We start from the raw sequence: 26,376 nt of genomic DNA on the forward strand, positions 1-26,376 counted from the left end.
TATATTGGATTTAAAAAAAAATACTGTATTTCTAGTATAAATTGTAAAGCGATGATGTGGGCCAATGGGTCATAACACAAGGGTTAACACAATATGACACAAAATAGGTTATTGTGTTAAAATATGGATAGTCCTAAAAACTAAATGTGTGTCTTAACACAGTTTTGGAGAGTGTATAACGAGGATTTGTTCAGATATAATGTTGTTTGTTGCCACATCCTCCAGCTCTACTAGCTAAAAATGGGTATTCACATGATAGGAAAATTCCCAATCTGGCAACCGGGAATCCGCACGCGGGCACCGAGCTGTACCGTACTACTGCGGCCGCTGGTCACGCTCGTGACGCGGTTGTGGAATGAGAAAGTGGGCGTGGCTGTGCGCGGTTCACGCGCGTGTCCCTGGCGGTCTCCTCTATCGCATATGCGTTAATGTTTAAAATCACACACCGCACGTAGTAAGTCTACGTCATGGCAGTGCGGTAGTAGCTTAGACATGCGGTTTGGAGGGTTACCATGGCGACCGATGATGACGCGCTGTTTTGACGCGCTCGAGCTGGTCGTCGATAAATCGTGATGATGCAGGATAAATGATGCATGAGATATGATGCAGTATTGACGCACTTCAATAGACAGATTTGTAGTTGATATTAATTACATAGATGACTGAATAATGCATTGGACTGGATTATATTGGGTTCTGGCCTTATCTGTTAATCAGTGTTTAAGAAATAGCCTAAATAATGAAATTAAAATTGGATTAAAATCATGCTGAATTGGCACAGTGGATCATGTGGACGTGTGTGTGTGTGTGTGTGTGTGTGTGTGTGTGTGTGTGCGTGTGGAAGTGTGTGTGCGTGTATGGAGCACTGGTTTGTGTTGAGACTCCTGGATCGTCCACTTGTTCGCCGCACGTATCACGGAGTAGCCATTGATTTCTGGAAGCACACACACACGCTGAATTCTGCAGTATCCTCATCTTAATCATTCATCATTCATCATTCTCTCTCTCTCTCTCTCTCTCTCTGTCTCTGTCTCTGCTCTTCCTCTCACACACAAGCGGCTCATTCACAACGAACGTGGACATGCAGTGCCTTTGGTGTGATTAGTAGCTCGTTTGGGAGAGGAAGAGAGAGAGGAAGAGTAGGAGACTGGGGGGATAATGGAGGGAAGCTGGGATCTGAGGTACTTAAGGTGAAGGTGTGCAAAGAGGATGAGTGTAGAGACTCCATATTTGGAAGGTGAAACAGCAGGAGCCAATCAGTAAGAGTGATGGGGAAAATGAGACAGAAAAAAAAAATATATATATATATATATATATATATATATATATATATATAGAGAGAGAGAGAGAGAGAGAGAGAGACACCAGGTCAGACAATTATAGAAAAAAAACTGTAACATCCTAAAGGAAATCCTTACTCTACATTCACACTAGCAAGCGTGAATGACAAATGGTAGTACCTACAGTGTATATAAAGCTAACTAGGGAAACACATTAAATAATGTACTAACCAGTGTGAAAATTCGTTGCCTGATTAACAGGTTACTAGCTTCGTTGGCAGATTAGATTAGCAAAACATGCTAACTGTACTAGCTATATAAACTCAGAGGCAACTAATGACTCCGTACACGTTTAATGAGAGGTCGTACATAACAGGATAAGACGAAACCACGGTTATAAGTTTTTCTTCCATTTTTAAGGGTCCAACAGTAAATGGGAACTAACCTACCTGCAGGTAGGAATTAAAATTGTGAGTGGGGAACTGAAGAAAAGCCGGACCACTCGCGCCATAGGATTGGTCCGAGGAATCGTTCAAGCCAACTGTTTGGAATTGTTGCTTTACACCATCATATTTAATTTGGATGGAAATGTGAAAATCACATTTAAAATGTCGCTTGTGCTGTGACCTGGTGCTGTCGCTGAAATCGCAGCTCCATGTCATGGGAATACATGGATGATGGTTGCCTTTCGCTTTGTTGCTTGCTAGCGTGAATGTAGAGTTAATGGTTCTGTGTAGCTCACCGTCACATATCACCAAACGATATTATTACAATATTAAAAATAAAATTCTTGCATTCTTGTGATGCCCCCTGGTGGCTCGGGCCCTAAGCAACTGCTAATACCGCTTATAGTTAGAAACAGCCGTAGCTACAACACAGAGGGTTCAAAGTCATCCTGCCATCATAAATAGCTAGCAAGTAGCTAGTAAACTAGCTCGCATTAGTCGCGGGAAGAGTGTTCTTACATAGTAATTCAAATGGAAATATAGCTAGACATTTACTACTACACAACTTATGTATTTATTTATTTTTGCTTCATACTGTTCATATTGCAATGGCTAGTTTAAATTTTTTTTTTTTTTTTTTTTACATCATTTCAAGTTTTTTGTATTTTCATTAAAATTTCGTACTTTATTACATTCCCCTAAGCATTTACATACTATGGCAACTCAAGTTTTAACAATATTATTTCTTGTCATTCCCACAAAGCATGAAGTAATTAAAATTGAAATTGAGAGAGACAGAGAGAGAGAGAGTGTGTGTGTGTGTGTGTGTGTGTGTGGGAGGGATAATGTTGATTAGACTTTGACAAAAGCTCATCTTTAAAGGCTCAGCTTTAGATTCTGTCTTTTCACTGCCATTTCTCTGGAAACCCAAATTAAATTATTGAATTTTGTCATGTATACATGTTTTTTTTCTCTAAACACCAAGAGAGAAAGGAAAAAAAGGCTGGAAGGAGGAGATGGAGCGTGATTAGTGGAACAATTAGAAAGCAAGCGAGAGAGAGAGAGAGAGAGAGAGAGAGAGAACAGTGGATGAAGGAGTCACATTAGTTTAGTATTATAAACAAACCTGATCTGAGAACTATGTAGTGTAGTGCAGCAGTACAAAAGCTGTCCCAAAGCACAGATGCAGTTAGACTTGAAGAAATTGTCAGTTTGGTTCATAAAAAGATGGTGTAAATGAAATCAGCTGGTATCCTGCCAGTGAAAGTAGCACAGCATTACGTTTACTACGCGTACATTGATATGGACAAACCCACAGTCGTGCCTATTGGTTTAATGTTTAAAATTCCAGTACCCTCTGTTTTTATTTCATTTATCAAAATGTAATACAAAGTATTTAGTTCATAATTTAAGAATCTATATAATTCATATAATTTGTGTATTATATGAATTGGGCAGTTGCCCATAGCCGATCGGCAAACATGTGAGATTAGCTTGTTTACTCACTTCTAGCTGCTTGAAAAACTCTTTAATAACTTTTAAATGCATTATACATTCAACTGTTTTTAATCCAGTGATTATATCTTGCTGTGAAAAAGTATGTGTTTTCTAAAGCTTGTGGCCAAAAACAAGGCAACTAGGCAAGCCGAGTCTTCCGGATCGCCTTCTGCTGCATAGCTTTTGTTAAATAAGTGTCAGCAGATGCATGTATATCACAGAATGTCCCTGGTGTTGCTCGCTGCTTGCTAGCTAAGGGTAGCAAGATTGAAATTCGGCTAGTTAGACTCCTCGCGCATGTGTGTTTTAACAACAGGACACAGTCAGTCAGCCAGTCAGTCAGTCAGTCAGTGAATGAAAGGCCTTTTCTAGGCAAAAACTGAGACTACGAGTAGTACATAGCTAGCTAGAACTAGCCGAGCTAATTTGCCTAGTTTTTGGCAAACTAGCTGGGGAATTGTAATCCACTGATCAAATCAAGCAAGACACACCATTCAAGAGCTAGCTAGTAACAACAACAATACCAGACTGTCATGATAATACCCAGTTTGCTAATCTATTGTCCAATTAGAAATCTGTTTGACTTAGCTCAATAATAAACAATAGCACAGGATGGCATTATTAGCATGGGGGATTATGGTATATTGTTAGCATGTACTTGGACTCCGATGTTTGAACCTCACTGTACAAATCCATGTTCACATTCACGCATGAATTCAAACTTAAAATTGATAGAGACAGCAGGTACAGCATATTTTTTGCTTGAGGGCAGGTTTGTAGCATGCTAGAGACAGAAAACATGAATGTTTCAGAGACAGAAATGTAACTAAACATAAATGATAGTGAGCAAGATAAAAAAAAAAGACATTAAATATTAAATCTGTTGGTAGATTTGTTGAAGAGCATCTGATGTGCTAAAAGCACAGCAAAGTGCTGTCAGGTCGTGTTGTAGCCCATAGTGCTTGGGCTGGGATAAAAACGCCGCTATGTAGTGTATCATCTTACCTCAGTGACACAGAAATACAGTATGTTGCTAGGTTAATGTATAGCCTGAGGAATGCGTGTGACATATATTGCATTTCCTAAACATGCTAATTGACTAGTATGTTGCCACAACACAATTTATTGCAACATCAACATTTAAAAAAAAAAAACTTAATTTTTACCTGTAGCTTGTTACAGAAGTGTTCAGCACAATGATCTGTAAGCTACGTGATATTTATCCGTGTGTAATCTTGTGTTAGCTTTTCAGCTACAATAAAACACAGCTAGATATTTTTGGGTTAGCATTTGTAGACTCATTTTAGTACACTAGCTTGCTCCTTATCTAGCGAAATAATTCAAATTAGAACGTTATATACGTTTTCTATCAGGTTGTGCTATGTTAGCTAGCTTAATTTTACTTTGGGGTGGACAATGTAGAAAAAAAATCTCATATCACAGTGTTTACAAGTAGTTCCACAATATGAAAAATTGTATTGCCATCAAAACATTAGTGCCACATTTGAGGGGGGGAAAAAAAAAGGAAAAATTAGATTTTTTAATGTCTACATAAACTATTTAAAATAAAAAAAGAAAAGAAAAACTCAGCAAGCTGATAAAATTTTTTGAAACAGTTATTCTTTAGTAACATCTAATTCGCAAGGACTTGTATGCCATATAACATAATACTAATATTAAATAGATTTTTTAACAAACAACAATTGTATAATCATTGATATGGTGAAGCTTTCTGTGAGGAGCTTTCTTGTTTCTCGGGAATGTGACAAGCTGCATTTTTGTTTTATTAAGTTTCATTTTAAGAGAAACTGAGGAAACGACTATTTATAACTGTTACATGCTATAACAGGACCTAACTTGTATCACGGACATTCCACAACATTAAATGGATAAAATGTATGACTTCTTGTTTGATCAATAATAAAAAAAAATCATGTAATGTAATCGTTGGCAAATTGCTGTGGTATAAGAGAAATGAAACACTTGGGGACATGCTGTACTAGGAAATTAATCACATTCAGTGTGCTTACAGTAACTCTGCTGCATCACACCACCCTGTCATTGATTGTTTTCCTATAACAACACACCCTGAAGTGTTTTATTCCTTATATATTGGAGTTTCATTGCTAAGAACAAGGTGTATGATGCTACCTTCAAATCTGGCCAAGCCTAATCTTCCCAAAAATCTGCCTACCTAAGCAACAAGTAATGATATTGTGGTACATCATATAATTCATTACCATCAGGGATCTGAGTATAGCTACACTATATGGTATAGGATGTCTTTGTGTGCTATAGCATTACAATTTCCCTTCACTGGAACTAAGAGACCCAAACTTGTTCCAGTATCGTAATGACATAATGGTTCCAAAGCTAAAAATTGCACATGAACATCCCTTCTAGTTTAAATTGTTATTAATGGTAGAGAAAAAGACAGTTTCAGTCGTTTATTGTGGGTAAATCTTTATTTCTCTAAATAGTTACTTTTAATAACCACCAATTAGGTCATTGATGCTGGCCTATATCTTTAAAACAGAAGGAAATAGCTCAGGCTAGCTAACTGGCCAACATTAGTTGTGCACCTGAACGCAAAGACTTCATAATTATGACTTCCCATGGGGAAACTAGAATATAGCATTAGTGTTTAGCATGGATAATGAAGAAGCTGGAGATTCTAGTGTGTTAACTAACATTTGTGTGTGTGTGTGTGTGTGTGTGCGTATGTGTGTAGGGCTTGATAAATAGGTTACACCTCTTCCCCGCCTCAAGCTCTTTGATTTATTTTTCCCCACTGTCATCCGTACATGCATTTGTCCTTATCCGAACTCGGCGCTAGTTCGCACACACACACACACACACTCACACACACATGCATACATACACAATCACTCTCTCACAATGTAGGAAGTAATAATCAAACCATTAATACCATCGTCCATTCTTGGAATCCACTGGAAAAGTGTATTACATCAGAGTGTGTCTTCGTGAGTGTTTAGAAGTGTTTGTGTGTGGTGATTCTTAGTCACATAGTCTCTCTCTCTCTCTCTCTCTCTCTCTCTCTCGCTCTCTCTCTCTCACTCTCGCTCTCTCTCTAATGCATGCTTAATCAAAAGGGGATGCCGTCAGGGTGCGGATGCCCCATCTGAGGAAAATTTGCAGCTGTGTGTTAAGACAAGGCTGCCCATTGGGTGTAGTGTATTCATGTACACACACACACACACACTCACTTTGTACACACATTGATCAGAATACAAAAACATTGAACATGGAACTATTGGGTGATTGTACACACTGACACAAGCTAACGATCACAAATCAAATATACTGCTTGAAGATCACATAATTAAATACAATTTACTGATCATGCATCTTTGCTTTTGCGAGTGTGTATTTTGTGCATGCACATGAGTGTGTGTGCGTAAGCTTGTCTGTATGCATGACCATATGGATGTGCATGTGTTGATGCATGTGTATTTCTCAGTTTTTGTGTTTCCATAGTTCACCATGTGTACATGCGTTGAGTGCATGTGCATGCATGTGTGTGTGTGGGTGCGCACGTGTGTACGGTTCTTAATGCGTGTTGCTGCGTGTGCATGGCATGCAGTGAGTCGTCTTGCTTACTGCTGAGTCCTGTGAATAATGGCCAAGGACAGAGTGGGAAGAGAGGAGGGGGGGTGTGAAAGGAAAAGAAAGGTCAATGAGTGCTTCTGTGCATCTGTGCATGCAGAGACAGAGAGAGAGACACTGAAAGGAGGAGAAGGAGAGAGGGAGAGAAGGATGGAGGACAGGTGGAGGGCTCTATATTCTGTCAGCTTGCAGAATCAGACACAAAGTGGATAATCCACGATGAAGCTACAGCCATTGTTACTGTACCTGAGAGAAGTGGGTTTGAGGTCAAAGCTCATCTCTACCCAGCAGTGTGCTGCAGTATCCTATATATACAGTATATAGAGTATGTACAGTATATACAGTGTGTGTGTGTGTGTGTGTGTGTGTGTGCATCTGTGTGCTGCAGTGATTTATGCAGTAGCCCTATTCCAAGCACACACACCACACTGCTACTAATTAGTGAAGTGTGGTGTAACTGGACCCATAGTGTGTATATATTAGCGCCTTTCCACTGGACAGTATGGTATGGTATGGCAGGGCACGGTAACACGGATCACGGTCTGTGATCTCACATTTTGTCGTGATTTCCACTGGCACGTGAGCCGTACTGTAATTAACCGTCCTGAGCAATGTTGCCAACTCTTTATAGTGGAAAGTAACTAAAGCACACTCATTGCTAGAATGTTGCTAGAATTCTCAATTTTTTCATCATAGACTAATTTGCATATTCACTCAATTGCCGTGATTATTTGAATATCAAAATGTGTTACAAGAAGAAGGAAGATTTTCTGAAGACAGTTAGAATAGAATAGAATAGAATAGAATTGTGTTTTATCAGAATAGAATAGAATAGAATAGATGAATAGAAAAGAATAGAGTTTTATCAGAACATCATAGAATGGAGTTTCATCACAATATAATATAGTAGAATGGAGTTGACATAATAGAATCAAGTAGAGTAAAATAGAATTTTATCAGAATAGAGTAGAATAGAATATAGCTTTATAAGAATAGAAAATAATACAATAGAATACAGTTTTATCAGAATAGAGTAGAATAGAATAGCACTTTATCAGAATGGAATAGAATAGAATATAGCTTTATAAACATAGAAAAGAATAGAATAAAATAGAGTTTTGTCAGAGTTTTATAAGCATAGAATAGAATAGAACTTTTTTCAGAATAGAATAGAATATGACTTATTTCTTATATAAAGAAGTCATCTTTGCTCACGTTGCCACAAACTAACTATTTGTATATTTACAAAATTCTATAATTTCTATCAAGATCTCAGAAAAAATGAAGCAGTGGTAGTGAGCAGTTGGGAAATACTCACGAATCGAATATACATGAGTGCAGGACAGTCGCTAATGTCTGTTCAAAAAGTCTCTAGATTTGTCACTAGGCTCTTTTTTAATTAAGTTGGTAAAGGGGTCTAAAGTGACCGTATCTCTAGTGACCATATCTGTACTCCTAATAGAATTTTTACAATCAGCTTTTTTTAATGAAGTAAAACTGGAAGTTTTCTTCATATTAATGGGTAATAGTGAGGTTCTCTGTGCTAGTGAATTTGAAAGAGCCAAACAGACGAAACATTTCAGCTACATCAGTGACCTCAGTGGCCATTACATGTAACACACAGGAGCCGTAATGCAGCCAGCAATGCTGAGTCTCTTTATTAGGACATAGCTGAGAATAATGGTCCAAATCCATGGCTGGGGTCAAAACAGAGGCACAGACAGCTGGGTCTAACCGAGGCAAATCCACGCTTGTACTTGTATAAGGGCACTTTCACATATACAGGCAGGCAGGTGGCATCGTCTCGAACCCCTGCCTATTTTACAGTATGATATGATTCAGTGCACAGGATGACACCTTTCATCCTACTTTAGAAAAGATAAGTACCAGTCAAAGACTAAAAAGATGAATGTACCGTTAAACTAAAGTAAATAGTTAAATTGTGATATAAACATCAGTGTATCAATGTCATGTGATCTGACACTGGAAATCTTGCCATTCGTTCACACACTGACACACACTCACACACTGACACACACACCTGTCACGATTTGTTGCGGGAGCTTTAACGTGGTCCCCCCTGCCTGGATTATCTGTGTCGCTTGTTCTTTCTCTGACATTTTTCAGTCAGTCTTTATCTCTATTTTATATTTTACAGCATGATACTTTTAAAGCAGTAGATGCTTCCGTTCACTGTCAGTGAGTAACACAAACACGTTGCAGACACCCACACACACCTACACACATCCACTCTTCCTCTTTCTGTATTTTTTTTTTCATTTTCTCCCTCGCTTCCTCAGTATCATTCTCTTTCTTTCTGTGGCCACAGTCCATAGCTTTCTATTAGCATGGCTGAGGAGGAGGCCAAGATCTGCAGTAACCCCCTCCTTCCTATACACACTCATACATCACTCTCAGGCTCACACACTCACACACATGTTCCCTGAGCAATGCTGCAGCCTTACGCATACATCCGTACCTCAGGGAGACAACGCATGTACTGGTATGTTACGAGGCCAAGGAGAGACGTGTGTGTGTGTGTGTGTGTGTGTATGTATGTATGTGTGCACGCATGCAGTGCTTCATTCTTCATTACAGTGCAGCTGTCATGCCAGGATCCAGAATAAGCAGCTTGACGCAAGTGTAGGTTTTATTTAAACAAAAAGGTCTAAAGATTTAAAAAAAAAAATGAAATCCAGAATTCATAATCCAAAATCATTGGCCACTTTTATCATATAGGTCACGTTGTACGTGTAAAATTACTGACTGCAGCTCATCTATTGCAATGGACAATTTTAGCCCCCCCTCTACCCCATCCATAAATGGAAAGGGTCAGGCTACAGTCAGTAATCGTACACCTACGAAGTGACCTATATGTGTGGTGGGCTGGGAAAACCCTTCAGATGTCACTGTGGCCGAATTCTGGAAAACAGCCAAAAAGGATTTAAAAAAAATAATAATACTATACACTATATGGCCAAAAGTATGTGGACGCTTGTCCATCATACCAATATGTGGTTCTTCCCCAAACTGTTGCCACAACGTTGGAAGCACACAATTGTATACAATGTTATTGTAGAATTACAATTTCCCTTCACTGGAATTAAACCAGTTCCAGCATGACAATGCCCCCGTGCACTAAGCGAGCTCCATGAAGACATGGTTTGCCAAGGTTGGAGTGGAAGAACTCGAGTGTCCTACACAGAGCCCTGACTTCAACCCCACTGAGCACCTTTAGGATGAACTGGAACGTCGACTTGCACCCCAGGCCTCCTCGCCTGACATCAATGCCTGACCTCACTAATGCTCTTGTGGCTGAATGAAAACAAATCCTCACATGCTCCAAAATCTAGTGGAAAGCCTTCCCAGAAGAGTGGAGCTTATTATAACAGCTGAGGAGAGACTATATCGGGAATGGGATGTTCAAAAAGCACATATAAGTCTTACGGTTAGGTGTCCACAATCTTTTGGCCATTTAGAGTACTTTGAACGGTCTATTTTAAGAAAACACCAAAACAATGTGGAAATATTTTTTATTTAGTCTACTTTCTAACTCTGATATGACATCAGTCAGCATAAAAAATGTCTAAAACCTCACTAACTAAGTGAGATTTCCTCACAATTTGATCATGTTGTTAGATATCCCATGGTGAAATGGTCATAATCCTAATTAATTCAGTTCGTAATTAGATACTGTCAGTCAAAATGTCCACCATGCTCCCGTGCCATCACATTATTATAGAAAAAAAAAAACAGAGAAGAGTGCTTACACACTCAGGAGTGAGCGAGTGAATCAGTGATTAATTTCCCCACCAATTTTAACACGAACGGAGATCAGTTGAGTGAAAAAATGACAATGAGGCTCGTGTTTAAATGCACAAATGACAGACAGAGAGTAATTATGCTGGTAATCAAAGTAAGAACTCATTTCTCATTGTAAACGTATAATTCTTTAAAACCACAGTAAGGGCGAATTCTTAAATTCTCACATTCTGATTGGTCAGGAGGTGTAGATTATTTTTGTATAACCGCATGACAGTAGCTCCAGCTGTAAAATAAACGACAGGTTTTGACCATGTGAAAGGTTTTGCCAGGCCAACACACACTTACGGGTAGGTTTACCTGATAAACCACCTAGTGAGTGCAGACGAGAGCGTTCACCACTTTTAGTTCTCTAAATCTTTAAATCATCACTTGAAATGAAGTTAAATGCATGCAGGTATGCTAATGTTCAAAATTAATTATAGCAAATGGGACGCAGTTATCACAGTTCTGTCACATACTTTTACAACTGCACTGCTTCAGCATATTGAACACACGTGCACACACACACACTCACACTTATATTACTGTCACCTTAATTTGAACCTCAGAACCTTAAATTAAATCCTTTGTCTCATTTCATTTTCTAAATAAAAGGTGCGCTTTTCTTCATAAGGACAAGCGAAAGGTCCCCACAAAGTCCAAATCATCAAATAATTCCTCTCATCATGAGGATATTTGGTCCCTACAAAACAATAAATACATGCCCACACACAAAAAAGTAATTATACCTCCAGCATTTGTTCATCTATAAGCATAAATGTGTGTGTGTGTGTGTGTGAGAATATGATAATGCAGCAGTGCACTTTGCTGAGTGCACTCACAGGAAAAAGAAAACTTGCATTGAGTGTGTGTGGTCATTATTTGCCTTTGTCTATTGCATGATAATGAAGCTTGTGTGGGCTTATGTATATGAATGTGTGTGTGTGTGTGTGTGTGTGTGTTTTAAAGTCAGCACTGACGTCTGTTGAGTGTCAGTGAGTGGGCTAAAGTATGAAGAAAAGTGTTTAGACGTACAAACACACACACACACACACACACACACACACACAGTCGGTGACTGAAAACCTTCAGTTCTGATGTGCAGCTTGGCAAACGAGAGAGAGAGAGAGAGAGAGAGATGGAGAGGGAAGCGGGAGGCAGACAGTGTTGCTAGGAGACCACACACGGTGGCTGGGGTGAGAGACTCGTTTTCACATCGCACCGCCATTCCTACACACACCCCTCCCTCCCTCTCTTTCTCTCTTTCTCTCGCTGTCTCTCTCTCTTTCACTGTCTCGCTCTCTATCTCAATCCTTGTTTCTTTTTTTTCTCTCTGCCTCTTGTTATCACGTCTCCTTCATACCTCTGTCATTCCCGCCTTCTCAGTGCGTATCTCTTAACACGGATTTCTCCTCCTCACCCATCATGGATTCCCCTCTTCTCTCTCTCTCTCTCTCTCTCCAGCTCTACTTTTCTCACTCTGTCCTCTGTATCTCCCTCTTTTTCCCTCACTCTACCTCTCTGTCTCTCTGTTTTCCTTTTCCTGTCTCTCTTTCTCTTACTCTCTCGACTTAACTCTCTCTCTCTCTCTGTATGTTTTTCGCCCTCTATACCTCTCTCACTCTCTCTCAAATTCTTTCTCCATCTCTCTCTTTCTCCCACTCTGTCTCTCTCTCTCCCTCCACTTTTTTCTCTCGCCTTCTTTCTACCCCTCTCTACATCTCTCTAGACCTCTCTCTTTCCCTTTGTCTTTTTCTCTCTTCCCCTCTCTCCCAACTTCCTCCCTCTCTCACTCTTTCTCTCACTCTCTAACTTTCTCTCTTTCTGTCTCTCTCTCTGTCTGTCCTTTCTTTCTCTCCATCTCTCTCTCTCTCTCTCTCTCTCTCCACATGCTGTCACTCTGCGCTCTACTGTTTTCCCACTCTAGACTGACAGTAGACCAGTCGTCACGACAACAGCCAGGTGCAGTATGAAAGCACCTGACCAGGGGATCTCTCTCTCTGTCTCTCACACACACACACACACACACAGACACATGCACAGCTGGTGGCTTTTAGGAAGAGCCAGAAATCCCCATTCCAAATCCCCCAAATTCCCAAAATGAACAGTTCAGAGATCATTAAAAGGCCTTAATGAGGAAATGGCCAGTCTGTGTTTATGTGTGTAAAATGGTGCCCGTTTGTTTGGGGTGAACGTAACCACTCAGCCGACTTCCATTCAGATAATATGTTAATAGATATGCAGAGAAAGTTCAGACCCTGATATGTTTAATTTTCATTCAGATTACTGAAATGATCTTCATGCAGGTCATACCTCTGAGGTCTTAATTTTTTTTTTCTTTTTCAGATCTCTTGCCTTTACTTAGGTAATTAGTTAGTTGCTTTTATTGTCCACAAAGTGGAAATTTGTCTTTGGCTTCACCATACAGTATAAACAAGGACATCAACAACAAAGCAAAAGTACTTAAAAAACAGTATAAAAATCTAAAACGCAAATATTAAAACCATAAAAAATGCATTTTTCACTCTTAGAAAAATTAGAACTCTTAAGTGTTTGTTGGTTGTCTGTCTGGAGAACCCTTAGTGCTTCATTATCATAAAGTAGAACCCTTTTTTGAGGCTCTGTGAACCCTTAATTTTCCTATGAATCATCAAAGAACCCTTAAAGAGTGTACCAAGTTCTTCAGTGGTTCTTGTGGGGTTTATTCGATAGTTACATGTGCTTAACTTCCAAAAATGGTTCTACTCACTTGCTGATAAGGAAATACTCCGTGGTAGGGTTCTTCTTATGAACATTGCAAAAACAACTGTTAAGGGTTCTAAATTTTAGAACTGTAGTTGAAGTTAATTTGCCATTTCTGCAAACCTGGGTTCCACTATCTTCATTCTTGGCCATCCTATAAAATACCACAGCAGAACCTAATAATAATAATTAAAGGGCAGGACAAATGAAGAGAACGTTTCAGTAAACTGAAAGTGCTAATCAGAACTGCCACTACTCAACATCTGCAGTGATATCATCTAATGCATTCGCCTTGAATGAGCTCTATGGAAGGCTTGAGCATGTGTTAAGGTGACATGTAAGGAACAAGGTCAGACGTTTGTTATTGCCTGGGACAATATGACATTTCACCATCTTCTTGTAGTCACACTGATTTGCATCTCATGCAAAGATGGAGTCACATCTTCTACTTCTGCTTCTTCCACCTTATTGATTATTCCTTAAGAGATGGAAGGTTTAGCATCTTCCACATGATCCACATGGAATGTAATAGATACCATAACATCAGCTGAACATCATGAGAAGAATTAGATATGCAAAGAAGGTTTCAAAGTAGTAGTCAAAGAAGTAGACCAAGTACACAACTATTAACTGTGAGTTACAATATAGTTACTATCATTTACTACAATGAATATACTAAAGTCATCCATTGTGCTGTATTTTTACTATTACAACCTCTTCTTCCTGTTTCATGTACCATGGTACGTTTGATATAATGCACTAGTATTCTGGGGAAAAAACAGAGATTTAACTAAAATAAATGTCAACTTAAATGTTATTTAAGTTATTATACTCTGATGAATATAGTCATTCTATTCTAGACGTTCTAAAAATGTGCTAGTCGTTTTTATCGACTTGCTCTATTTTGAGATGAGTATTTTGTGTTTTGTTAGTTGTAGAGCATTTTGGATGTGAAATTAGTGCAAGTATTGAAATATTTGGGGTAAAATACATGTTCCCTGCCATGAATACATGCATAAGGGTTCTCATAAAATTCTGTAGAACCCTACAAGAGCGTCTTATCAGGAGGGTTCCAAGTAGAACCTTTTTGCTAGGCTAGAAACCATTCATTATACTATGAATCCTTAAAGATGAACCCCTTTTTTTTCTAATAATGTACCAAATACCAAGACAAATTAACTCAATTGTAATACCCTGACAGATATTAGATATTAAGAAGAAAATAATTACAATAATTTGAAGTTTGTACCATGTAATAATGGATAATTAAAGGCTCTTACCCTTTAAATGGCTCTACTTGGAACCCTTACTGATAGGGATGGCAGAGGTGGCATGGTTTCACAGCAGATAGTGTCGCAGCTTCATAGCTCCAGGCTCCGCGATTCAATTCGAGGTTCTCTGGTTTCCTCCCATCTCCAAAACACATGCCTGTAAGTGGATTGGTAACTCTAAATTGCTCCAGGTGTACATGTGTGTGTGCATGATATTCCTGACTTGCACCTAGTTTCCCAGGATAGGCTCCAGATCCACTGCAATCCTGACTACCTGAATGAATGAAGGAATGAGTACTATTTAGCTGGTATAATTTTGTAATAAAGCACTCAAATTGCATTGCATAAAATATTGAGCATTTATATTGCCCTAAACATGAATTTCAGCCAAAAAAGGTCCAGAGATATTTCAGTGCATATGTACATTATGCTCTAAATGCTAATGAGCTGTATCTAACTGACCCCTGACCTCTCACTTCCTCTCATATTTTGTGTATTCGCATGTATGCATGAATCTTTTACGGGACTATCTATGATGTGAGAAAGGCCCAGGGATGTGTTTTGATTAAATGTGTGAGGGGGCAATGCATACATCTGCATATATGAAGTGTGCGTGGGTGTGTATTTGTGTGTATGAGAGTGAGAGAGAAAGAGAAAGTGAGAATGTGTATAATACTGTGTGCATTTGTACAGATTTATTCTTCACCATTCACTCCTCTAACCATACACTGAATTGTGAGTATTGTGTGTGTTTGAGGGTGTGTGTTGGTGTCTGCCCTGTCTCTATAATTGCACTCCGCGTAACTGTAATTGCTGAGTTGTCTGCTCTAAGGAAGAATAGTAGATGAATACAGTGTGGCTGAATGCAGCACTGATGTACTGAGAAAGGTGCAGAGAGGATGTGAATGGCTACGGAGAGTAGTAGTCTTCAGGAAACATCAACAAACAATCAAATGATTTGTATACATCAGGCTAATCAATGTACATTACAAGTCAACTCTACTGTCATTTACATTACAATACAGAACTGCACAGCAAAGAGCTTCTAGCAATTATGATGGACAATTCAATTTGTTCCAGCTGACTAAATGTTAGCATGGTAACATTGACTGACTCAGGTTATCGATACATTTGGTTATTTACATATACTATATATATATATATAACCATCAAAAAACACAAGTGAGTTGGAAGGACCTCAATATTAATTCCCTGCTTAGTCCAGTTAGTTGAGTTGCTGTCCTTGGTAAAGTAATAGTGGAGAATATCTTCACGTTTGGTAGAATAATGGATCTCTATGCTTGGTAGAGCAGTGGATCTCTATGTTGGGTAGAGTCGATCTCCATGTTTGGTAGAGTAGTGGATCTCTATGTTTGGTAGAGTAGTGGATCTCCATGTTTGTTAGCATAGTAGATCTCTATGTTTGGTAGGATAGTGGATCTCCATGTCTGGTAGAGTAGTAGACCTTTATGTCTATTAGAATAGTTGATCTCCATGTATGGGAGAGTGGTAGATCTCCATGCTTTGGAGAGCATTGGATCTCCATGTTTGTGGAGTAGTAGCTCTCTATGTTTGGGAGAACATCAGATTTCCATGTTGGCTAAAGTAGTTGATCTCTATGTTTGGTAGAATAGTAGGCCTCTATATTTGGTAGAATAGTGGATCTCCATGTCTAGTAGAGTAGTAGATCTTTATGTCTAGTGGAATAGTGGATCTCCGTGTATGGGAGAGTGGTAGATCTCCATGTTTTGGAGAGCTTTGGATCTCCATGTTTGCTAGAGTAGTAGATCTCTATGTTTGGTAGAACAGTGGGTCTCTGTGTTTGGCAGAGTAGTAGATTTCCATGATTTTGATAATACAGGTATTATATCAGACCGAGATAGTATTCAGCCATGCAGCTCAGGAAGCTTTGGTATAAAAGAGAAATTGTTACATAGAAGGCAGCCTCAGCATCATGGATTAGGTATAGCATCAGGACATGTTAGAGCTTGTTTAGCTGGACAGTGATGGAAGGGTGCTCAAGATCTCTAAGATCGTTAGTTGGTTCTGTTTCTCTAAATATAAACAAACTAGTAGCTTAATTTAAAACACCACAACCCTGACCAGGCAGTTACTAAGGATGAATGAATGAAAGCTGGAAAGGCATCACATTCATGTTAATGTACAGTGTGTTTTTCTGTACTGCAATCTTCATCTCTGACTGCTCACACACACCCAAATGAAAGTTAAAAAACCTCCTGCTTGTGCAACTTCTTTTTCTTGCATCCTGCAGGATCCCTATCCTAATGCACATCTCTAGTCTCAACGAGATTCCATATGAACCAAATCTCTGGCAAGCTTTCTATAAAAAAAATTTTAAAAATATGTATAGTGCACTTTTGAATTTGGTTACATCTCTATATAGCATAAAACTTGCTGTTCGACAAAGGTATGCAAGGTAGTGAATTTAAAGGTTCCAGTAAATGTGACATATTCTATCATCCTAAAAAGTAAAATGAGCATATCAAAAAAAAAAATTATATAATTTGCATGTAGGGTATAGTAGCAGGTCTTTGGTACAAATATTAGATCTTTATATCTGGTATAATAGCAGAGCCTTTGTATTTGGTACAGATTTGTGTATTTGGTACAGTGACTGTGTAGTATTGCTTTCTGTCCTAGTGGCAACTCTGATCTGACCCACTTTTCAGTATTTTGACTTGCAGAAGCCATTTCCATGAGTTATTATGTAAATATTTTTTTTCTCTCTTACTGCTTTAGTGGTGGGACAAAAAACAACGGAGGCTATACATATCTCCTCCAGAGTTTATATATGCACACATTTTCACACACAATCAGCAACTCTCTGGTCTTACAACACCCCCTCCTTCCAGAATAGCACAGCAGCTGACAGCAGTGTCCTTCTCAGCCAATCAGAGCTCTTGCTTTCACTAGTTAGTGCTCAAACTCTTCGCACTCTGTAGCATATCTGCCTCACAACAAGGCTTTCTCTCTCTGTCTCTCTCTCTCACCCTCTCTCTGTGTGAGCTCTAAGTGACAGGCCGCATTAGGAACTACAGATTCAGACAGGCACAGCAAGGGCAGCCCGGGAACCCTACAGCCAACCCTGCTTGCTCAGATATTCTTCCTTTAAAGACAGAGATAGAGAGACAGAAAGAAAGGGAGTCAAGCAGGGAGTAAGTGAGTAAGAGAGTAAGGGCAGAGATAGAAGGTAAACATTAGCATCTCTCTTATAGAGATGGAGATGGAGACATAAGGTAATTATGGAGATACAGAACAGTGATGGAGATGATGACAGAGATATGGAGATGTAGAGCAATAATGATGGAGATAAGGATATAGTGCAATAGTGATGGAGATGTAGATTTAGAGCAATAGTGATGGAGATCTAGAGCAGAATTGAGGGAGATGCTGATATAGAGCAATACTGGGTAATGGGGATATAGAGCAATAGCGTTAGTCAGGATCCATGGTTGAAATGGGTACCTTAGCATTTTAGGTTGTAATCTAGTGGTCAGAACTACTACCAGAGTGTGACGTAAATATAGAGGCGTGATTCTTGAAATATGATGTGTTAATGATGAAGATGGCGATGCAGAGCAATAATTATGGATGTCTGGTGCAGTAATGATAAAGATAGTGCTACTGAACACTAATGATGGAGATGGGAGTATATATTAGTGATGGAACAGCGATGTCTGTGATCTCAGATCCAGCTGTGGATTCAGTGTTTAAGACAGTCTGCACGAAAAAAGCTGCATCTCCATCTTCTTCCATGGATTAGAAGTAGCCAAACTGACATTATTTGAGACAACCGTAGTATTAGTTGTCTGCACTATATTGTAGATTCTTTATTAAGCTAGATATTTTAGAACAATATTTTTATGTAGCATTAAATCAGATCGGTTTGAGCTTCTAAAGCAGTGTTGTTTAGATAATGGTGAGTATGCTGTGCTATCGGAGCCAGTTTGAGTTATATACATTGCTATGAGAAACAGAATGACTCTGAATTTCATGCATATGGTACAGTTTGGCATATACTGGTGCGCTCACTGTTGTGTCGGATTTGGTCCGTTATCAAGTTTAAGGTTACTGATGGTGCTTAAAGCTGTTTGGCTTATGCGTGGGTGAATGAGGCCCTACTGTTCAGCACCTCGCTGGAGAACGCTTGGTGACTCACACATTGGCTTCATTCAGTGATGCTACCTACGTGTCCTCAATGCTCAGGAAAAAGTTAGAAATTACATTGTGTAATATTCCAGCATGTCCTTTCTTACACATCTTCCAAGCCTTCCCTTTTGGGAAATGCTTCAAGATGATTAGGATGCAAGCCCACAAGACAAAGGACTGTTTTTCCTTATGCAGTGTCTCTTACTAATCATATCGATTTCTAAGCTCTACAGAGAATTCAGATTGACTGACGGCTGTTAATTTGTTCTTGCTCTGACTCCAAGCAATTTATTACCTGTGGTTAAAGAGTGCAAATACTTTGGATATGTCCTTTTTTATACTTGGTGGTGCTGCTGATCTTTATCCCACTCACCATAGCAAATTTCTCATATGAGAAAATTTGGTTAATGAACCAGCTCTGATTCTGATCCATGCACGCATTCAAATTGGACTCCGGATCACGGTATATAACGAATGACTAATCACATGATGTGTTTACTTCCTGTGAGAATAACGGTTATGCAAAGGCACTAATCATCGTTTTATCATCCTTAGAACTGTAGACCTCTGACTGCATAATACTTATGTTAATCAATGCAATGTTTTTTTTTGTTGTTTTTTCAGAAGCCTCTGATCTGCTACCACTTTGTATGTGGAGTTTTTGCATACTTTCATATTTAAGGGATTATTTCTGACAAAAAATAAATTTACATAATTTTACTCTTACCCACAAGCTTACCTGACATGTAGGTGATCAGCCAAGACATGACTGTTGTGCATATTAGAATGACAGTATTAATAAAAACTGTCGGTCCTGCTGTTCTCTGACCAATCAGAATCGAGAATTTAACAGCGCTCAACCAAAATGCTTCCCTTGTTCTTTTTTTTTTTTTTTCTGGCCTCATAGCTCGAATGCAAAGCTAAACAAGCAATTTTCAGATACTAATCTATTTCTTTAATATCCTTTGTCTCCTTAACAGGTAACTGAGGTGGGGCAAGTGGCACGTAACCCCCCCTCCCCTGCCTCTCATTGGCCTTCTATACCATGAACTCTGGCTCTGCCCAGGATGTGGCGGTGGAGCATTTCCTGCGTGACATAGAAAGGCGGGGCCAGCGGTTGCACTGCGCTGTGATTGGCTGTCAGGAGGCGCCTCTCCGTGGCGACATGAACCTGCTGTACCGCAAGAGTCGACTGGACTGGAGACACCGAGACCAGGAGAGCAAGAAGAGGTGAAAAGTACAAATCCAAATAAATCCAGAGAGAAATAAAAATGTAGAATTGAAGGTAGAAGGCAGTGGGTTAGAAAGGGAGATCGTCTTTCATATTTCATACGAAGCCTGTGAATTGTATCCTCCTTCTACTCAGGACAGATAGCGAGAAAAGAAAGTGTAGGAGTATGGCCTATATTCCAGGGACAATCTGGCCCTCTGGTGTCCCAGTAGATCACAAATACACTCACGTACGCACACAAAATGCTTGTGTTCACACACACACACACACACACACATACACACACACACAGTCTCTTACACACAAGTGTTACAAGCACAAGTGTTATAGTGTCTTACATGAGTATTGACCCAAAGCAACTAGCCATAAACTGGATTTTCACAAAGAACAGACAACTAGTTCTTCACAAAGGTGTGTCTAGTCTGTCATATTTACCCTGAGCATGATTCAGACAGGAAAAGTTTATTAGCAGTAGTCGATTTGTAAAACAAATGTTTAGGGTTGATGGTGAGGTCAAATGACAGAGGGATTTAAATACTTTTGTTAGCAATGGAAAAATCCTGGTTAGCTTTGCTAGCAAGTTGTTTTTTCCCCTCAAATGTTAAGTTGACAAGTTAAGTTCACAAATTAATCTTTATTATGATAGGTGTCTAATATTTCTACACAGGAATTAGTCCACATTGATCAGTTACTTAGCAAGTTAGCTAGTCTAGTATTGTAATAGCCTAATTAGCATAAAGACCTGCTTGATAGTTCTTTCCATTTTTACCCTTGTCTCTTCAAGTATTCTTTGTCCCTCCAAATCTATATATTCATACATTCATTAATAGAATCTGCTCTTGATTTTCAGGCAGAAAGGGCAAGGGGTTAGCTGTCCATGTGTCTGTGCAGATGGTATAATTCAGGGAGTTTTCAGATTTTGCTGCTGGAAAAGTGTGTTTTGCTCCACTGTTGGTACCCTGAATTACCGAGTTAGCTGTAGGTTAATCAGAAGTAGTGTAGTCATGTGTGGATTTGCAACTAGCTATTTTGGGATAGGTTGATTAATGACCGTTTGTTAGTGTTGTATGATTTCACACAGACACACAGATCTAGTAAATCTGGTTAAGCTAACGCTTACAGATGAATCAGCATTAAGTGATAGTTTGTTTTAATTCTGCTGGTGACTTCTACACTGTTTGACTCTGTGTGTGTGTGTGTGTGTGTGTGTAAGAGCTGTGTGTGGGAGATGTTCTGGATTCATGACACATAGAGAGCTCACATCCCATCCTGACCTCAAAAAAACAGGCCCGCTTTTAGCTGCCTCTGGTTAAACTACACACACACACACACACACACACATGCTCGACACACAAAGTAAACTCCTAAATGAGCTCTTTGATGCATGCTTGGGAGCACAGCATCTTCTCACACATACTCTCTGTCTTTCCCATTCCACAGATACACCACACACACATACACACACACACACACTTAAATTCATAGGCCTGGTAACCCCTTATACAAACACACACTACCTTTTCCTCTGTCTAGTACACACACACACACACAAACACTACAGGAAACAGGCTGTTCACTCGTTCTCTCAGCCTCCCACTCCTCCTCCACTCAGTCATTCCATCCTCCTCCGTCCGGCTGCTGAATTTCGCCCATTCATCCATCCGTATCATTGTATATCCGTCCAGCCATCTATCCATCTATCTCTCTATCTGCCTCTCACTTATCTTCCAGTCATTCTGTCCTAATTTATACAATATCCTTTAGTCTATTCATCCATACATCCATACATCCATCCATCTTCCCTCCATTCATGTATTCATCCCTCCATCTCTTCCCTCCATTCATGTATCCATCCATTAATCAATCAACCTATCAGTTCATTCATCCATCCATCCATTCATCACTCTTATTTCTAATCCATCCATCCATCTTCCATCTATTCATCCATCCATTCATCCATTCATTTACCCATTCAACTATTTATCCTTCTTCCCTTCCCTTAATCCATCCATTAATCCTCCCATCCATTCATCTATCCATCTTCCATCCATTCATGCATCTACACATTAATTGTTTGATTGATTGATCCATCAGTTGATCCATCAGTAGATCCATCAGTCGATTCATCTGTTAATCAGTAAATCCATCTATCTGTCCATCCATGAATCCTTCCATCCTTCACTCTTATCTCCCCTCCATCTATCCATCCATCCCTATTTTCTCCCCATCCATTCATCCATACATCCCAATTTTCTCCCCATTCATCCATCCATCTATCCCCCTTCCCTCTCTCCATCCATTGTTCCTTTAGTCTATTCATCCATCCATCCATCCATCCATCCATTCATCCCTCTACCCATTCATCCACATATTCCTCCTCACACCCCTAATCCATCCATTCCCTTTCCCTCCATTCATATATTCTTCCATCCTTCTCTCTTCCATCCATGCCTTTATCCATCTATTAATCGATTCATCAATCCATCCATCCATCCATCCATTCCTATTTGCTCCCCTCCAACCTCCATCCACCCATCCATCGCTACAACATCTGTTCTCCTCTTTAATACTGCATTTATGTAATTCTAATGGACCGTTAACTCATTCATATCAATTCTGCTCACTTTAAAACAATGATCATCAAACATTCCACACTGTTCACAACTTTTAATGTCAGTAAAGTAAAAAACCTGAGTTTCTTGAGTCACCCCCTCATATTCTCTTTTCTCTTTCTAAGCACAGTCCCCATGTTTTATCAGCTTCGTGTTGCCTGAAATGAAATGAAACTCATTTTCCAGCTGAGAACTGGCTTTTGAGCTACAGAAAAGCTCAGCATGCTCAAAAATAAGGCAGTGTGTTGGTGGAAAAGCATTAACTGTTGTGGGAAGTCAGTCTGACCCAGTGCAGATCACAGATAAAACACACACATACACACACAAACACACACACAAGCGCTACTATCAGGTGCCAGGAGGAGAATTTCACATATAAAGTGCAGGAAGAGACACAATCTGAATTTACACAATGTTGTGTTGCTTACTGGTTTTGTTTCAGGAGCAGCCTGTAAGAAATGTCACACACAAAAACAGAGCATACAGCGGTTTTGTGCCCCTCATTTGGGGAAGTGTGTGAATGTGTGTGTTATATATGACTGAGTGGAGTGTGTTTCCGGTACTGGCAGTGTTTGTGTACCATCATGCAGTCGCCTGAAGCAGGGCTGTCTGTGTTGTCTGTGTATTGACAGGTCCCACTGTGTGTGTGTGTGTGTGTGTGCATGTGTGTGTGTGTCCGTGTGACATGTGCTGCCTGAGCAGCCTCTCTGCCCTCTGCCTAACAACAGAGTGTGTGAGTAAAGCAATACACACACACACACGTAGTAATGTCAGTATGTGAAGATTGTGCCCATCTGGGCCTCATGCACCCAATATTCAGTAGAGCCAGAGAGAGAGAGAGAGACAGAAGAAGAGAAAGAGAGAGGGAGGATGAAATTCTGAATGAAGACAGAAAAAGAATGGGTGTTTTCTGAATATAGACAAATGCTTCTCAAAATGGAGGGCTGAAGCTAAAAGGAAAGAAAATAATAAATCAAAAAAAAAGTGACACACCCGTTGAAAAAAATGCAAAAATGCTTTATGAGAATGTGAGGGAACGTTATCACTTGTGCCCCCTGGGTGTGTGTGTGTGTGTGTGTGTGTGTGTGTGTCTGCATGTTCGATTGATGAAAGCATGTCGCCTTGCCAATATGCTGCTGTGCCACACCTAACAAGCCAGACAGGCAACATTTGGCTGTGTGTGTGTGTGTGTGTGTGTGTGTGTGTGTGTACATGCCAGACAATGTGTACATGGAATTATATGTTTGAAAAAATTATTGGTAAACAACAACCAAACGGCGGTCTAGTTGCCGTGGTAACAGATGGGGCCACTGTTTGTGAGGAAAGGAGTTTGCTGCAGGGAAAGATGGAGGGAAGAGGGGGACATGCAGAGAGGAAAAGAGGGATGGAAGGAATGGAGCAAAAGAAGGAAGGATGGAAGGATGTGGATCATTGGTGGATGAGGGGGAAAAAAGAGAAACTAGAAGGATGAGACAATAAGGGAGGGGAAAAGGGTGGATGAGGGGAAAAACAAGTGGATGAGAGGATAAGAGAGAAACTTATAGATGAGAGAAAAAGAGAGAAACTGGAAAGATGAAGGATAAGGGAGGAGAATGGGTGGATGAGAGGAAAATCAAAGAAAGACTGGAAGGATGAGAGGAAAAGAAAAAAACAAGTGGATGAAAGGAGAAGGGAGGAGAGTGGTTAGATAAACAAAAAAGAGAAGAATGAGTGGCTGAGAGGATAAGAGAGGGGAATGGTGGATAGGTGGGTAAAGGGAGGAAATGGATGGATGCAAATGAAGAGAGGAAACTGGGTGGAGAAGAACAACAGGGACTGGAGTGTATTTCTCACTGACTAGGGTGCACAGCTTGTTCTTATCATGCTGTCGGTAAACTGGAGATTACACTACACATGCCAAGTGTGTGTGTGTGTGTGTGTGTGTGTGTGTTTTGCATTTTATTCAGGAAGAAAAGTACAGAGGTGTGTGAGAACAGGGAGTCCAAAATGAAATTGTCTGTGATATATTTAAAACACTTTTTAGGTGCAAGAGTGGGGAGTAAGGGAGAGAGTGTGGAAAGAAATGATAGCAAAATGATACTGTAAATGATGGTGACTTTTATAGAATCTGATCATTAGTGAGAAATATTTTTCCCCTCTTCCTCACACATCAAAAATAACACCATTAAGAATAATAATGCATAATGATGCCAATGATAACCAAATCACAGTAGCAACATTGTGCCAATTGCATCGTGATTTTTCTTCTATAGCTGTAAAGATGCCTCCTCAGCGACGGTGGGGAAGGTGCGTGACCTGGCATCTTTCCGCCGTCATTTCCGCATGGGCTTCATGACGATGCCCGCATCTCAGGACCTCTCGCCGCATTCCTGCGCTGCCGCCATGGCGCCGCGCTCTCAGTCATGCCACGCTGTGGGCACTGGTGAGGGAGAGGGCCTTGAAAATGGCGACGACCCTGACTCGGATGCTCAGATGCCCTCTCAAACTGGACGATGTCCCCCGGCTAAGCCCAAACGTCACCCAAGTACCCGCCTCAGCTCCACGCCGCAGCAGGAGCATCCAGTCCGTGGTGGACACGCACCACCAGACGCCCCTCCACCTCCACCACCCCAACACCCACCCAAACACCCTGAGAAGAAGAATGGTGAGTGCATGAGGGCTGTGTGTTGACTGGGCTGTTTTTTAATGTTCTTAGTTCCTGGGCAAGTCCTTGTTTTTGTTTTATGCAAAACTGATGCAAATTCTTGATATTTACGTTGAGCATGAGGCAAAAGTTCAGCAACACAGTGAACATGAAGTTGTGCTGTTCTTTATTGTTTAGCCTTATTTAGCTTGTTAACAGAAATATGATGTTGACATTAAAGTACCTTTTTAGCCCAGCTGCTTGCATAGTTTCAAGGTTCAAATCCATTTTTGCCATTTGTTGCAAGTGACTTGCCATCCAAAAGCATACATATGACAGCAACGGAACCATTCTTCTATGCCAGTCATGTTGCGCCTGATATAAAACTGGTTTTAGCAATTGCAGTTTTTTAAAAATGGCAGGTAGACAGGATGATCATTCTGTGAAGTTTGCATTTAACCAGTAAGACAAAAAGCTCCACCCCAGTACTTCCTGGTCCACATAAAACGACCTACCCCTTAGCAGGAATTCAAAAGATTCAAGAAGCTAAAATCAAATCTGCGTGCTCTGGTGAAAACAAATTCATGTTGTCTAAACATACATCACAATTGGCCTTGGTTCTTCTGGGCGAAACATGCCTAAAACATTTTCATGATCAAAACAAAGAAAGCAAAAGAAGCAAAGAAAGAGCCTGACAAGAACCAAAGCAAAAAGGTCCCTTCCTACCCTTTGGTTAATTAATCACAAAGGGTACTACTTTCTCTAACAAGAGAGTCAATAAAAGTTTTCAAGCAAAGAGAAAGCCAACAAAACCCAAAAGTACCACCTTTTATTCTTGAACTGCACTGTGGAGCCTCTTAAATCGAATTTCTTAAGGTTTTTTTTTAAAAGACAGTGGAGTGTTTGCCATTTTTAAAGAAAAAGTAGATAGATTTGGGCTTTGACAAAATGTAATTCTTTGACAGGCTGTTAATGAAGTGGTTAAGTCAGAAAACATGAACATGAATTGCTCAAATAAATAGTATATAAAGTAATATATAAAAGTAACCAACACCTAGTATGATTCTCGTCCA

The 26,376-nt window shown here is 39.9% G+C and overlaps 1 protein-coding gene across 3 annotated transcripts in view; it reads left to right on the forward strand.

Moving 5' to 3' along the window:
* LOC113531170 (neuronal tyrosine-phosphorylated phosphoinositide-3-kinase adapter 1) overlaps positions 1-26,376 on the forward strand; it is a 41,774-nt gene that overhangs the window by 3,770 nt on the left and 11,628 nt on the right. For 2 of the 3 annotated variants that reach the window (XM_053230392.1, XM_026921717.3), the window contains exons 2-3: positions 19,818-20,067; positions 24,933-25,324. In XM_053230392.1, coding sequence (XP_053086367.1) covers positions 19,883-20,067; positions 24,933-25,324 — 577 coding nt within the window. In that variant the 5' untranslated portion in view covers positions 19,818-19,882. The remainder of the gene's footprint in view (positions 1-19,817; positions 20,068-24,932; positions 25,325-26,376) is intronic. The other variant, XM_053230393.1, reaches the window with a different exon arrangement.

Source organism: Pangasianodon hypophthalmus, chromosome 27 (genome assembly GCF_027358585.1).
Source record: "Pangasianodon hypophthalmus isolate fPanHyp1 chromosome 27, fPanHyp1.pri, whole genome shotgun sequence".
NCBI classification, from domain to species: Eukaryota; Metazoa; Chordata; class Actinopteri; order Siluriformes; family Pangasiidae; genus Pangasianodon; species Pangasianodon hypophthalmus.